General features: G+C 40.0%; 1 protein-coding gene across 3 annotated transcripts in view; it reads right to left on the bottom strand.

Moving 5' to 3' along the window:
- Positions 1-15,855, bottom strand: part of atxn3 (ataxin 3) — a 48,176-nt gene that overhangs the window by 19,972 nt on the left and 12,349 nt on the right. Inside the window, exons 3-6 of one of the 3 annotated variants that reach the window (XM_052013201.1) lie at positions 15,567-15,611; positions 7,285-7,370; positions 6,974-7,040; positions 4,371-4,458 (exon numbers count right to left, since the gene is read on the bottom strand). In XM_052013201.1, the coding sequence (XP_051869161.1) occupies positions 4,371-4,458; positions 6,974-7,040; positions 7,285-7,370; positions 15,567-15,611 (286 nt within the window). The remainder of the gene's footprint in view (positions 1-4,370; positions 4,459-6,973; positions 7,041-7,284; positions 7,371-15,566; positions 15,612-15,855) is intronic. The other 2 variants (XM_052013217.1, XM_052013209.1) reach the window with 2 other exon arrangements.

The raw sequence follows: 15,855 nt of genomic DNA on the forward strand, positions 1-15,855 counted from the left end.
CAGGGAATTATGTATCTGAACTCCCAGATCCCTTTGTTCCTCCGCACTCCTCAGTGCCCTACCATTTACTGTGTATGTCCTCCCTTGATTTGTCCTTCCAAAATGCAACACCTCACACTTGTCTGCATTAAATTCCATCTGCCATTTTCTGGATAATTTTTCCATTTGGTCCAGATCCCTCTGCAAGCTTTGAAAGCCTTCCTCGCTGTCCACTACACCTCCAATCTTAGTGTCATCTGCAAATTTACTAATCCAATTTACCACATTATCTTCTAGATCATTGATATATACAACAAACAACAATGGCCCCAACACAGATCCCTGAGGCACACCACTAGTCACAGGCCTCCAATCTGAGAAACAATCATCCACTACCACTCTGTCTTCTCCCACTCAGCCAATTTCGAATCCAGTTTACAACCTTTCCATGGATACCAATTGACTGAACCTTCTGAACTAATCTCCCACGTGGGACCTTGTCAAAGACCTTACTAAAGTCCATGTAGACAACATCCACAGCCTTACCTTCATCTACTTTCTTAGTGACTTCCTCAAAAAACTCCACAAGATTCGTTAAACACGAGCTACCACGCACAAAGCCGTACTGACTATCCTTAATCAACCCTTGGCTATCCAGATACTTATATGTCCTCTCTCTCAGAACACCTTCCAATAATTTACCCACTACTGATGTCAGGCTCACTGGCCTGTAATTACCTGGTTTACTCTTTGAGCCTTTCTTAAACAATGGAACAACATGAGCTATCCTCCAGTCCTCTGGCACCACACCCGTGGCTAAGGACATTTTAAATATATCTGCCAGGGCCCCTGCAATTTCTACACTAGTCTCTCTCAAGGTCTGAGGAAATATCTTGTCAGGCCCTGGGGATTTATCTACCTTTATTCGCTGTAAAGCATCAAGTACCTCCTCCTTTTTAATCTCTATATGTTCCATGGCACAAGTGCTTGTTTCTCTTCCCTCCATATCCACGCTGCCAGTTTCCTGAGTAAATACTGATGCAAAAAAACTGTTTAAGACCTCCCCCATCTCCTGAGGCTCCACACACATATACGACCACTCTGATCTTCTAGGGGACCAATTCTGTCTCTTACTATCCTTTTGCTCTTAATACACCTGTAGAAACCCTTTGGGTTTACCTTCACATTATCTGCCAAAGCAGCCTCATGTCTTCTTTTTGCCTTCCTGATTTCCTTGACTCATCTCCTAGCTCTTCAACACCTTCCTACAGTCTACAAGGTAGAATGCAGTATTGGAATGGAATATCTCCGCTATGCCTACCCTAATATAGCTCAAGAAGTTCCATTCTACCTGATTCATCACATTCAATATCATTCCTAAATGACTGATGCACTATGACTTATTTTCCAAGGAAGTGCTGCAACCAACATTTCTCCTGCAATCAATAAAACTAACAAAGATGAACACATCTTTCAGCTCCTTGCAGTTTATGGAATGGTGCTGGCATGGAACAAATGCTGAATTTGCCTTTTTGGTGACTGTTTTTTCTCACCCCTGGAAATGTTGATTCTGATAAGAAGATTACTTATTTTCCAATTCATTGCCTGCTTAGTGTGAAGCATTTTAATAAATAAAATTTAAAGGGAAATGGAAAATTTCAGACTGGTGCTCTATTCAAAGGTTGAAACTGAGTGAAGGAAACATTACTAATATTTAAATAAGCAATGGCACTACAGGAAGAGGATAATGTTGATACCACAGTGGAAAATGTTTCATATCTCAGTGTTCACTAAATTCACAGAAGCAATAAATAGCTAAAGGTGGAAAAGAATGAATTAAATTTGCACACCTTTTAATTAAGAGTCATTTCAGCTTTCTGTGGAATGAGATTTTAAAAGGTTATAATTATTTTTAAAGAATCATGCAAGTTATTTTTGTATTTTTATTGCAAAATAATTTAATGTGATATAATGGGATCTCCACCTTCAACAACTCTTACGTAGTTTAACTATGAACTTTAATCCTGCCCTACATTTCCATTTCCCTACTTAATCTTCTGCTGATATTTTCTGAGAGTCAGTTTCCTGCTCAACTATGGTTCCACAGCTTAAATGGTAATTTACCATGTTTGTATCGAACCGATAATTCCAGCAGTATATTGGATCACAAAAGCTTTGCTGAATCCTTAAAACTTTGCTAAAGGTAATTTCTATCAGTCACGAAAAGCAGGTCTTTTTCTACATCTAAAGATACAGTAATCATTTGCAAAGTTTAATTTGGTTTGAGTGTCCATGTTCATTAAAACAAATGAGTCATTGTCTTCATTTATGAAGTCAATGTAAAACCGTGAGGTATAATTTGCATGAACTCTGAAAGAACACCTGGAAATTTTCCATTTTTTAAAATTCATTTGCAAAGTGCTGGCAACATTAGCAAAGCCAGCAACAAAAAATCTGCTAGAGGAACTCAGCGGGACAAGCAGCAAACCTTGACAATTCCTTTGCCCATAAATGCTGCTTGACCTGTTGAGTTCCTTCAACAGATTCTTTGTTGCACTAGATTCCAGCATCTGCAGTCTCTTGCGTCTCAATTAGCAAAGCCAGTATTTACTCAGCATGCTTAAAAGCCCTTGAAAAGATGGTGGCAAGCCATCTTCTTGAAATGCTGCATTCTGTCCAGTGAAGGAACTCCCAGAGTGTTACTTCACTTCTAGAATTAAACTTTATGATGATGGAGGAATGGTGATAAATTTCCAAGTCAAGATAGTGTGACAGTGTGGGAAACTTGTAGATGGTGATATTCCCTTGTCCTTGCTACATTTGTTCTTCTGGGTGGCAGAGGTCACTGCATTAGGTGGTGCTGTTCATGTAGCTGTAGGAAGTTGCTGGAGTGCATTCTGCAGATGGTACATACTGCTGCCAGGTGTGCTAGCCTTGGTGGAAGTGAATGTACAGAGTGATGGATGGGATGTCAGTCCAGGGGGTTATTTTATCCTGGATAGCTTTGAGCTTCAAGTGTTGTTGAAGTGGACCCTTCCAAACATCTCTCGTCTCTTGCAGATGTAGTAAGGCTTTTGGGAATCAGGAGAAGAGTATAATGATATATCTATTGTCTGTGAAATGGTTAATAGTATGTGAGCTAACATTTTATCTTTTATTACTTATCGAGCTAGAAATAAGAACATTAAATGTAAAGCAATAGAATACTCTCCACTTGCCTGGATGATTGCAGCTTCAACAACACTCAAGAAGCTCGACGTCACGCAGGACATAAACAGCCTGCTTGATAGGCACCCCATTCACATTCACTCACTCCACCACTGCCACACGGTAGCAGTAGTTTGTGCCATCTACAGGGTGCACTGCAGCAACTCACCAAGACTCCTTAGACAGCACCTTGCAAACCCACCACGTCTCCCAGCTAGAAAGGGAAAGGCAGCAAAGGCATGGGAACACCACCACCTGGAAATTGTTCTCCATGTCACACACCATCCTGACTTGGAAATATATCACCATTCTTTCACTGTTACTGGGTCAAAATCCTGGAATTCTCCTAACAGCATTGTGGATATACCATACCTCAAGGACTGCAGCAGCTCACCATCACTTCCTTGAAGGGCAATTACAGATGGGCAATCAAATGCTGACCCAGCCTGCAAAGTCCATGGCAATTGAATGAATGAAAAAAATTAAACCTATGAGTAGAAATAGCCCATTAGGTCACTAGGGCTTGGTCTGCTGTTCAGTAATATAATGATCTTAAAAGAACACGTACAGCAACTATAAGCTTTTTTTCAAGTCACACTTTCCCAGTGATCCTCATGTCCTTTAATTTCCTTTGTGTTTAATAATCTATTGATCTCAGCTTGAATGCACTCACCCATAGAGCATCCACAGCCCTCTAGGATAGGGAATTCCAAAGATTTAAAGACCTTGGAGGAAAGAAATCTCTCACCCTTGGCTGGAATGCCTTAAGCACCCAACTGCTTATTCTGAGAATAAACTCCCTATTTCTAGATTTTTCAGAAAGCTTCTCAACATCTATTATGTCAATCCCTCTAAGAATCTTGTTTCACAGAGATTACATCTCATTCTTCTAAATTCTATAGTGTATAGACCAAAACTACAGTTCCTTTATAGGTAATTTTCTCATCCAGGAATCAATCTGGCCTATCTATTCTGCACCAACTCAGAAGGCATGAATATCCTTCCTCAAGTTAGAAGACTTAAACTGCCTACAGTACTCCATGCGTGGTATTAACAAAACCCACAACTGCAGCAAGACCTCCTTAATTTCATATTCCAAGCCCCTTGCATCAAAGGTTAAAGTGCTATTTGCTTTATACATATTAGTAATAAAACAACTTGCAGGAATATTGAATAAGGGATACCTTCTTGCTGTAACTGAGCCAGGAATAAGGCGAGGTAAGTGTCGGAGATCAACTCTGGACCCGTCAATAAAGAATTCAGGTTAAACCACTGGCCAGAAAAGAAAGCATCAGTTATTCTTAACATCTATGATATATTTATTGGAAAGAAGTATAATCTTCATATTAACTTATTTTAAAGTCTGTGTAAATTATTCCTTACTGGTTTATATCTCTACCAGAAAATACATAAAGTGCGCCATCTGGTGGTAAACTCTGTCTGCAAGGTACTATAACATTTTTGTTAATTTAGACTTAATTGCTTGAATCTTTTTAAGGAGGTGTTAATTTTTTGTTTTTTTAAAAAACTGTTTTAATAGTTTTTGAATATTTCTGAGTTATCTTGAATTATTTTAATAAGTTTGGCAGTTTTGGCCAAATCAGGGTAGTTTAGCCAGCTGTCAGTGGTTCTTTTGGTTCTGTCACCTCCAAACACCACCACGTGATGACATTACATGGCAGAGGGGCTTATCGACATGTGGTATCACACTACTGGGGACCAGATCAGCTTATGCCTGCAAGGTTGGGAGAGGTGGGGGGGGGGGGGGGGGGGGTAAAAGAGTGGTTGGATGGAGGAAAGAAAATTGCACAAGTACACACTTTGTTTTGAGGTCAATGAGGCTTGCTGCTGACTGCAAAATTTCCCCCGCTGACTTCCAAACCCTCCAACAATGGGGGAAACAAAGTACTGTCACAACCGTCAAAGCCAACACAGCAGCTGGAGACTGAGAGTGAAAGATCGAATGTTTCACCATGCAGAAAATCTGCCAGTTGGGGGAGCAGGAAATTTGATTTTATCCAACTTATTAAAACAGATTACAAATTCAACACTGCAAACATCTAAAATTAGAGTCATTATATAAAGCTTGGCTTTCTTGCATTTAGTAACATATATTTATAGAGTGTTCTTAAATACAGAAAGACATTCTATGCTGGTTCACAGAGATGTAATTAAATATTGAGGCAATGGAAGTCAACGATGCACATTTTAAGAAGTGCTTTAAAACAAAGAGAGTGAAGTGGACAAATTTAGATAAGCAATATCAGACCGGGGAACCAAGGCAAAAACCTAGGCCGAACGACCTGGGTAAATGCAGACCGAACTGCCAATGGATAAACAATAAAAGTGTGGAAAGCAGATAATGTATGGCTGATGATAGTTAAAGATGTTGGATGGAATGATCAGGAAAGGGCTTAAACAACTGGATGAGAAGTTCATCCCTGAGGCAATGGGAAACTGATGGTGCGTGTGGTGGTCAGACATACGAGCAAGTTTAAAATCTGATAAGTCTTCAGGTTTTGCAGATCAAGTTGATGAAAGGTGCAGGATTCAGTTAGCAAAAACAATGCTGGAATTATCAAGGTAGGAGGTGCCAGGTATAAGGGTGAGGGTTTCAGTAGCTGATAGTCTGACACAAGGCTGGTGACAAGTGGTCTGTGCTGATGATGACAAGGGGTAGCAGAGATTCAGCTCACAATCCAGTTTAGCTGTCAAATTCACTAGTCTGGTCCAATCTGAAGCAGTAGCCTGGGAGGGAGATAGAATTATTGGCAAGGGCACAGAACTTGTGATGCAGACCAAAACAAATGGCTTTGATCCTCTCAGAAAACTGCAGCTCATTAGATGTCTGACAAGAAGTCTTACCGTACTCCGGCTATGGAGGGGCTGGGGTAGGCAGTACATTGCTACATCTGGTACTGTTAGCGCTAGCAGACTTATCCAGTATGAGCAGATGAAGTCACCAAGCAACAGTGCGTTGGTGAAGAAGAGATAGGTAGTCTGGGGTGGTGGGGGAAGGGGGTTGAAATTCAGAATTAATGCAGTAAAGGCAGGGAAAAAGATGGAAGAGAATTGCTGGGGATACTACTGCTTCGTTCCTTTCACATCTATTTGGCTACAGGTCCTCCCCAGGTTACGAACACCCGACTTATGTACAGCCTGTACATACGATCGAGTGGGAGACCAGTGGAATGGATTTGATGGGTACTGTGGAGCTGCATGGATATTCAGTTCGTAGCTACATTTCCGACTCACGAACAGTTTACAGGAACGGAACCTTGACGTAACCTGGGGAGGAGCTGTATAGTGTGGACCTCAAGGAAGTGCTGAACTTCTGTGGCTGACTACGTCAAAGGCTGCAGAGATAACAAACATGTCAGTTTGGTTAGTGGCCATATTGATGTGTGGGCAGTGAGCAACCTGGCTCAGTCAGGAAAAGACATAACCTACTGAACCTATACTGCAATTCTGTAGCAATATTTTAAAATCCTTTATCTTCACAAAGGAACTTTTTTTTGCTCCAGCCTGTTTTGTTAATTGAGGATTCTTGAGATAGAAGTAACTGCAACTATGGCACTGTACAGTATATCTAACAAACTGCATTAGTGGAATACTGCAGAGTGTATTTCTTTTTGAAGTTTTTTTTTGTACTCAAATAGAGATGAAACAAGCATGAGAAATACTGGAAATATTTTTTTTAAAAAAGGGAGTGCTTTAATTTTTCTCCTACCGTGGAGGTGAGATTCAAAATTCCATACCAATTCTTTAATGTTAAAGAGTAAACTACCTGCTTTCCTAATTTTCGTACTGTAAACCAATGTTCTTTGTAGTTGCATATAAATGCCCTTTCAATTCTGTGGAGACAACAAACATGTGGATAGACCTTAAACTGTTTCACAAGGAATTTGTTGAAAGAATCAATTTAATTTTTCAAAATGCCTAATTCCAAACAAAATAGTTATTGTTTATTTGTGACTGTTTTAAGAGTATAATTTGAAAAATCTGAAAATTAAGATCCACATAAACAGTAATTATAATTTAAATCTAAAAATAATGAAAACACACTATTTATATGTACGTATATATAATGCGTCTTACACTGGATCAATCCTTAATCGCTGATATTCTGGGCTGTTGAAGAGGGTAATCTCTAAACCCCAGACTCTCAAGGCACTACTAATCACCTGCAGAAATAAAATTTCTTTGAAAGCTCTTTGGATTTTACAGAAATACAACGGAGCCCATTTAAAATACATAATTCTACAAGCAACACCTGCTTTTAACACATGCACATATCTATGCAGTAATTAAAAGATATTTATCAACAAACTTCTATTGGTTTCATATTTCTGCAGCTTAATGCATCAGCCCCTTCTCTCCCTACCATATAACAATTAGGACTGCAACTTGTGCAGTATTTGTAGTCATTTTCCCTGTGGAATTGACTTCATTGTCTAGGATGACCATTCTGTAAACATGTTGTAAATGGTCTGGCCAACAGAGAAATTTTTTGCAAATGTATGAACAATGCAAGTATAAGTTTCCCAAATGCAATTTTCAATTCATTTCCCAGTACCCCTTCAGCACCCCTTTGCATATTTGCAAGAGTACACAAGAATAGTTTCTTGAGTCTGTTGTAATCTCTTTGATATCCTAAACCCTAATCTTCAATTGACACAATTTTGCTGCAGGACTTGTTGGAGAGAAGGAAGGGGAGAGAGTGGTTAAAAAAAAAAGATCCAGAGTCACGGAGTCATACAGCATGGAAACAGGCCCTTCAGCCCAACTCATCCATGCTGACTATGTTGCCCAGTGAGTTGGTTCCATCTGCCCGCGCTTGGCCCATCGCCCTCTAAACCTCTCCTATCCATGTACTTATCTAGATGGCTTTTAAATGTTGCTAATGTGCCTGCCTCAACCACTATTTCTGGCAGTTCATTCCAAATGCGCACCACGCTTTGTGCGAAGAAGCTGCCCCTGATGACCCTTTTAAATCTCTCACCTCTGATCTTAAACCTATGCCCTCTTGCTTTTAGCAACCCATCCCTGAGAAAAAGAACATGCACTTCCACCCTGTCTATACCCCTCATGATCTTATATATCTAAGTTTCTGTCAGACTGTGTATACAAAGGTTCCCCTAGTTTTCACTCCCCAATGGTGTATTTCTGCATTTCAAATTCTGTCCTCCTTTTTTTTATATATTCCCTCGCAGGACATGGATGGCACTGGAAGTGCTAGCATATGCTGTCCATCCTTAACTACCCTGATTTAAGCAGACAGTCGAGTGTCAACCACATTAATGGGACTGGAATCACACATTGACCAAAGCAGACAAGAATGGCAGAGTTTCTTCCCCAAACAACATTACTGAATCAGATGGACTTTTAAAACAATCCAGGTCTTTTGTGATTGTCATTACCATAAAACTACAAATTTTTTTTATTAAATTGAAGATTTTGCTTAATTAGTTGAATTTAAATTCCCCAGCTGCTCTGGATGGGGTTCAAACTCATCTCTGGATCAATCATCCTGGACTCTGGCTGCTAGTCCGGAAGTGAACTACTTGTCCAGACCATGTACCTTTACCAGGACAAAGTTTCACTTATTTTTAATTATTTATACATTTTTTGGAATGTGGGCATCACTGGTAAAGCCAGCATTTATTGCCCATTCTTAACTGCCCTTGAGAAGTAGGTCAGCCACTTTCTTGAACTATTGCATCCTTTCAGTGAAAGTACTCCCACAAAGCTATTGGGTAGGGAGTTCCAGAATTTAGGCCTAGCAACAATGAGGGACTGCAAAATATTTCCAGGTTAGAATGGCATGCAACTCAGCGTGGAACTTGAAGGAGGTGGTGCATCTACCTTATTAATTCCATTTTAGGGTGAACATCAAATCAATGCAACATCAAGTCACCATCCATTTGATCATCAAATATTTTAAGACCTTTAAATAAGGCTTACTGACACAGCTTGATCCTCTGACTCCAATCAAGAGGATTTAGAGACATTGCAAGAGAGGAAAACAGGAGGATATCAATCTTATGTCTCTTTGTTACATTTTATTTAAAGAGGCGAAAGCTTATCTACTTGGTTGAGTGAATTGGATAATGAAGGCAAGTCAAAGATCACACCTATAAAATCAAGGTGCAACATTTACTGGATTGGTATTTTTCAAGGTGCAATTATTTAGAAGCAAGAGTTCATTTGTAATTGTGGTAATTAGATTATTACTCATTGTGTCTACAGTAGACCACGACAAATCATGGTCTTGCAGGGATTTGCTTGATTGCCCGGGAAATTGGAAGAATTCCCTGGAATTTTTCTTTCAATGACTCAATAGAGGTAGCATGATTGAAGGGTGGAGCAATAACATGAAAATTTCACAGAATCACATAACTTGGAAACGGGTCCTTTCCACCCTCCTTATCCATGCAAATTGTGATGTCTATCTGTGGTAATCCCCTTTGCCCGCATTTGACTCTTTCACCAGATGGGGGAGGGAAGAGCAAGACTTAATGAACCTAATGGTCTTTTACTGTCCAATTTATAATATTTGAGGCTTTCAAACAGTTGAATGAAAATTTATTTTGAAATCTTCCCTGAAATCAGCAACAGAAAGCAGGAGCAGTCAGAGGACAATTGTGGTAGTTTATAGGGAGAAGAATTCATATAAAATGTTGGTACCTATTGAGAGGACCTATTTCAGAAGAACTCAATGAGATACCCAAAGTACAACACACAAATGACTGGTTGAATCACAGAGATGTGATGGCCATGGAGGAGTCACAAGACTGATCATGCAGTGCTGTGCTCAGTGTGAAATAATCAGCTATTAATAGGAAAGTGATGTAACTGGAAAAAATATACATACTGTAGATGGTGGGTATACAAGTTTTAAAAAGGAAAATAAAAAGCATTTTTTATAACTCCTCTGTTTTAATTCTAAAGAAACAGTCAAATTCTGCACTATTATGGTTATTATCAAGAATGCATTTTAAAATTTTCTATTGCTCTGAGCTGGATTATTCAGATTTTTATGTCAATCTACAGAAGAAAGCAATATGTGATGTTACAGTTCAGTTTGTTTTGTTCCATAGGCACACTACCCTGTCAGAGCCATCATGGCATTTTAACTTTCCATCCAGTTCTAATATAGCCCCTGTAAATTTTTATCAAAATAAACTTGGATTAAAAATATTGCTTTCCTAACATAAATTCAACATACTTTGGGAATAACTGAAATGTCAAAGTAGCAAATGAAACTAGTAGCTTAAAATTTTTATGCAACTGGCTTATGGAATTTTCTAATTGTTTATCATTATTCAATATGGAGGTGATTTCCTACATGTGCCATCTAACTACCCTCATTCTCAAAGCATTCAACAGATCAAGCCAACTGTTAAATAGCCTTCAGTGCAAAAATGTTTATTGCCAAATAAACAGTGCCTTTTTTACTTTATTATGTTTAAGCAAAAAACTTAAGGATCAAAACAGGTTCCTGCCAAGTTAACGATAAAATAATATATAAAAATAGAAAATGCTGGAGACGCTCAGCATATCAGGTACTTTCTGTGGAAAGAGAAAGAGGATTAATGTTTCAGGGCTGGGACCTTTCATCAGAACAGGGAAAGGGAGAAAACAAGTTAGTTTAGGTAGTGAGAGGGTGGAGCAGGACAAAACGTGGGCGGAACGAAGAGAATATTTCTGACAGGGTGAGACTGGATGACTTTATGAGGCAGTTAAAATCACATTAAGCTTATTTGTTTGTGTAATGTGTTGCTAATAATAAGACTGTGGGACATGCTCAGCAGACCAGACTATACAAAAAGAAAAAAGGAAAACTGCCACCCAAAATGCTGAGACAGACAGAAATGTCCAATTCTGAGACAAGTAGAAAGAGTGAGTTATGTAAGGTTGCAGAATTCGATATTGAGATCTGCAGGCTGCAACTTGCCCAGACAGAAAGTGAGGTGTTGTTCCACAAGTTTGTGTTGGGCTTCACTGTAACAGTGTAAGAGGCCACAAATAGAAAGGCAAGAGTTGGAGTGAGATGGTAAATTAGATTGGCAGGCAACCGGAAGGCCAAGGACTGAGAGGAGCTACTCCAGAAAATGATTACCCACTCTGTATTTGGTTTCTCTATTGTAGAGGAGGCACTGCGCCACTGTGGGCAGCATTGCTGTGCAGCGAGTCGAGCCACTGCTTCACAGCACCAGAGACCCAGGTTCAATCCTGACCTCAGGTGCTGTCTGTGTGGAGTTTGCATTCTCCCTGTGCATGGGTTTCCTCCCACACCCTAAAGATGTGTAGGTTGGTAAGTTAGTTGGACACTGTAAACTGTGTAATGTATTGTGTAGTCCAATTGTCTAACGCGTAGGTGAGTGGTAGAACCTGGGAGTTGATGAGAATGAGAGGCAAATAAAAATGCTATTGATGTAGAGTTGGGTGGTTGATGGTTGATAGTTGGTGTGGACCCGGTGAGCCAATGGGCCTGTTTCCATGCTGTGTGATTCTACGATTCATCAGCAGCACATTACACAGACTAAGATTCACTTAATGCCTCTTAACTGCAACATTAGATCATCGAGTCTCATTCCACGAGAGATACTCCCTTCTTTCCACTCTTACCCCTATCCCTCCCCAACTCCTCTGCTACTGAAATCAACTTACTTTCCATCTTTCCCAGTTCTGAAGAAGGGTTTTGGCCCTGAAATGTTAATTGTTTCTGTAGATGCAGCTTGCCTTGGACAGAGTGAATAAATTTACTCTATTTACTCTATGGCAACTGGAGATTGGGTGGGGGGGGGGGGGGGGGGAACAAGGTGGCCACAGAGGGTGATAGACTCAGCTGGCACCATCATGGACACAACCCTCCCCACCATCAAGGACATCTTCAAGAGGCGGCACCTCAAGGAGGCTGCATCTATCATTAAGGAGCCTCACCATCCGGGACATGCCCTCTTCTCGTTACTACCATCAGGGAGGAGATACAGGAGCCTGAAGACCCACACTCAATGATTTAGGAACAGCTTCTTCCCCTCTGCCATCAGACGTCTGAACGATCCATGAACAATATCTCATTATTCCTTTTTTGCACTACTTATTTTTGTAATTTATAGATTTTTATGTCATTGCACTGTACTGCTGCTGCAAAACAACTAATTTCATGTCATATGTCAGCAATGATAAACCTGATTCTGATGGGAAGAAGAGTGCAAGGTCAGCTGAAAAGATGGATGTAGGGGCAGGGTATGTGAAATGGGATGAGTGTGTAGCTTGGCGGGAGGAAGGAGACTGAGGGAGAGGGGAATTAGAGGAAGGAAAGGTTTAAGAGAATTGAGGAAGTGGGGTGGGGGGGAGAGAAACAAGGGAAAAGGGGCAAGGAGAAAACCTTTGTCTTTTTCAAGTGAAGTACAGATTAGATCATAAATAGGACATTGGTCTTCAGTTAGACAGTGTGACATGGGTATCAGTTAGGTAGGTCGTTAGTACTTTCACTTTCAAATACAGTATAGTAGCAGAGATTGGATTACATTCTAACAGGACTTTTCTAAATTTTCTAAGTATTGCAGAAGAGCCCATCCCCATGCATTGTACAGCCTGCAGCATGTGGAGTTTGGGAACACTTTCTGTGGTCTGGGTGACCACATCTGCGGGAAATGCTTTTTGTTTGGCCGCTTGAGTGCTGGGTTTCAGAGTTGGAGTGCTGGCTGGACAAGCAACGGTGATAGTTATGTGGAGAGCATGTTTTCGGAGGTGGTCACCCTGCAGCTTTAGGAGAGATATTCAGAGAAGGACGTGGTGACCACCAGGCAGAAGAAGGGAGATAGGCAGGTAGGCAGAGGAAGGCAGGGAAACCTCAGAGTGCACCTCCCTCCCAAACTGTTTCTGTGATAGAAAATGGTGGGGATAAATGTTTTCTGACAAGTCCAGCCTGACCCAAGATCACAGCACCGTAGGTGGCTCAGCTACACAGCTGAGGGGAATAGACAGGCATTTCAGTGGTTGTAAATGTAAATCCAGGATGGTGTGTGGCCTCCCTGGTGCCAGGGTCACAGAATAGATGCAGGGCATTCCGAAGGAGAAGAGTAAATAGCAAGAACTAATGGTTCACATCAGTATTAACAGCATAGGTGAGAAGATGGATGAGGTTCCTCATCATGGGTTTAGGGAATTAGTAAGTAGATTAAAGAACAGGATCTCCAAGACTATAATCACTGGACTATTACTGGTGCCACGTGCTAATGAGTATATGAATAGCAGAATAGGTTGATAAATGTGTGGCTAAAGGAATGGTGTAGGAGGGAAGACAGAGTGTTTTGGGTCATCGGGACCGTTTCGGAAGAACGTAGGACATACATGAGATGGACGAGTTGCATCTTAACTGGAACAGTTCAACATCCTTGTGACGAGGTTTGCTTATCCTCTATGGGGGGGGGGGGGCGCGGCAGGTGGAGGTTAGACTAATTTAGCAGGGGAATAGGACACAGAATATATGTACAACTGGGCAACAAATACAGTCAAATATAGAAGGAAAATTAAGTCAGTCTAGTAGGCAGAACAGATATGGATTTAATAAGGCATATGGGAGGAATGGAAGACAAAACTGCATTTACTTTAATGCAAGAAATGTGACAAGTAAGGCAGATGAACTGCGAGCATTGATTAGTACATGGGAATATGATATTGTTGCCATCACAGAGACATAGTTTAAGTAAGGGTAGGCTGGGGTTGGGGCAGGGATAAGAGGTGGCAGTGCAATATTGATTAAGGAGTAATGAGGAATGATTTCCTGGAAGGGTCTTCAGATTAGGCCACATGGGTGGAGCTTAAGTACAAAATGGTGGCAATCACCTTGTTTGGGCTATTCTACAGGCTCCTTAACAGTCAGCGGGAGAGCAAGGAGCAAAAATGCAAACAGAAGTGCAAGAGTAATAGGGATTTTCAACTTCCCCAATACTAAGTAGGATCGCTGAAATATGAATGGATTAGATGGGGATGGAATTTTTAAAGTACAACCAGGAGAGCATCTTATGCCAGCAATTAGATAATCTTACTGGAGATGTCTCAGTGCTAGACCTAATCTTAAGGAATGTAGCCAGGCAAGTAATAAAGCATCAGTGAGAAAGCATTGTGAAGACTGATAATTCTGTTAATTTCAAGGCAGTTATGGAAAGGGACAAGAACAGATCAGAAATTAGGGTCCTGAACTGGCAAAAGGCTGATTTCAAGATGATGATACAGGACTTTGCAAAAGTAGACTGGGGGCAACTATTAACAGGTGAGCGATCAGTGGGAGGCATTCAAAAATGAAATAGTGAGAGTTCAAGGCCAACATATTCCCAAAAGGGTGAAAGGTAAGGACAGCAAGTCCAATGAATACTGGGTGTCAAGGGTTAGATAAAGAAAAACAACTGAGCATATGTTAGGTATAAAGAAGTGAAAAAGGGGAAGGCCCTTCAGGAGCTGTGTGGTCTGCCTGTGTGTACTACCGAAGCAAAGAAAGTTACGAGCTTTAGAAAGCTGGGTACTCGATAGCATGGATACAGTTGGTTGAAGGCCCTGTTACTGTGCTGTTTTGACTCTGAAATGAACTAATGCAGTTATTAAGCTGCCTCATTGCCTTTCCACTAAAAAACATTATTTTTCTCTATTGTTAATTGCAAAGTGTTAACATAATGGATAAGGAAATAAATATTGGCCACAAGTCATTCCATTTTTGATGTACTAAATTTGATTAATTCAATTGTGTCCTTTACTTATGTGCATTAAAGTATATTTGAGAACACTGATGAATTACTATTGACACAACATTAACAACTGCAACAGGAATTATCAAAACTGCTAACCCCACCCAACCACACTTTCAGTTCCTTTGGGTTATTTTGGCTGCAAATTACTTTTAACATTGTATGTGGCTAAAGATCATTTGCAGGTTGAAACTTATAACAAAAGATAGAAATTCATATTCTGCAAAATCCAATAATATAGTGAGGTGGTACTCACTGCAAGTTTTAGGTTGAAACTCTTAGCAAAGAATTGACGTAAAAACAGTGCTAACCATAATGCAAGAAGAAAATGATGTGGAAAACAGATCAGAAGTTAAAATGAGAAAAATAAAGAACTATGCAAACAAGCAATGAAAAGGGGCAAATTAAAGCATACAACTAACTTCAACTTGCTAGTTTATTCATTCTGTGATAACCGTATTTAACAAATTTAGCAATTATAAAAGTAAAATATAAGAATGATAATAATCCTTTCTCATCACTTTTAAGTAGCATGCAGAAAATGGGGAGTCAGGGGTCAGGATGTTAACAGAAAGTTAAATTTATATCCAAAAGTAACAGTTTACAAGCTTAAAATCATATACTTACTTGAATTGAAAAGAATCCACTATCATCCATATTCCCTGATGGTTGCTTTAAAATGAAAGGAAGTTTGTAAAGATGGGATAATACAAGCATTCATAGTACGTTGACTAAAAGGCCCAAAATGCCCAGTGCTAAATGCCAAACAGAGAATATCTGATTTATTTTATCAAGTAGAGCTAAAAGCATCAAGGTTGGAAAAATGTACCAGAATAACACTGTGATTATAAACCTGCTCTTTACGCCTGAAAGAGATTATTATTGCAAATTTAGAATATGGTTCAGCACCAGACTG

This window comes from Pristis pectinata, chromosome 1, assembly GCF_009764475.1.
Source record: "Pristis pectinata isolate sPriPec2 chromosome 1, sPriPec2.1.pri, whole genome shotgun sequence".
Taxonomy (NCBI): domain Eukaryota; kingdom Metazoa; phylum Chordata; class Chondrichthyes; order Rhinopristiformes; family Pristidae; genus Pristis; species Pristis pectinata.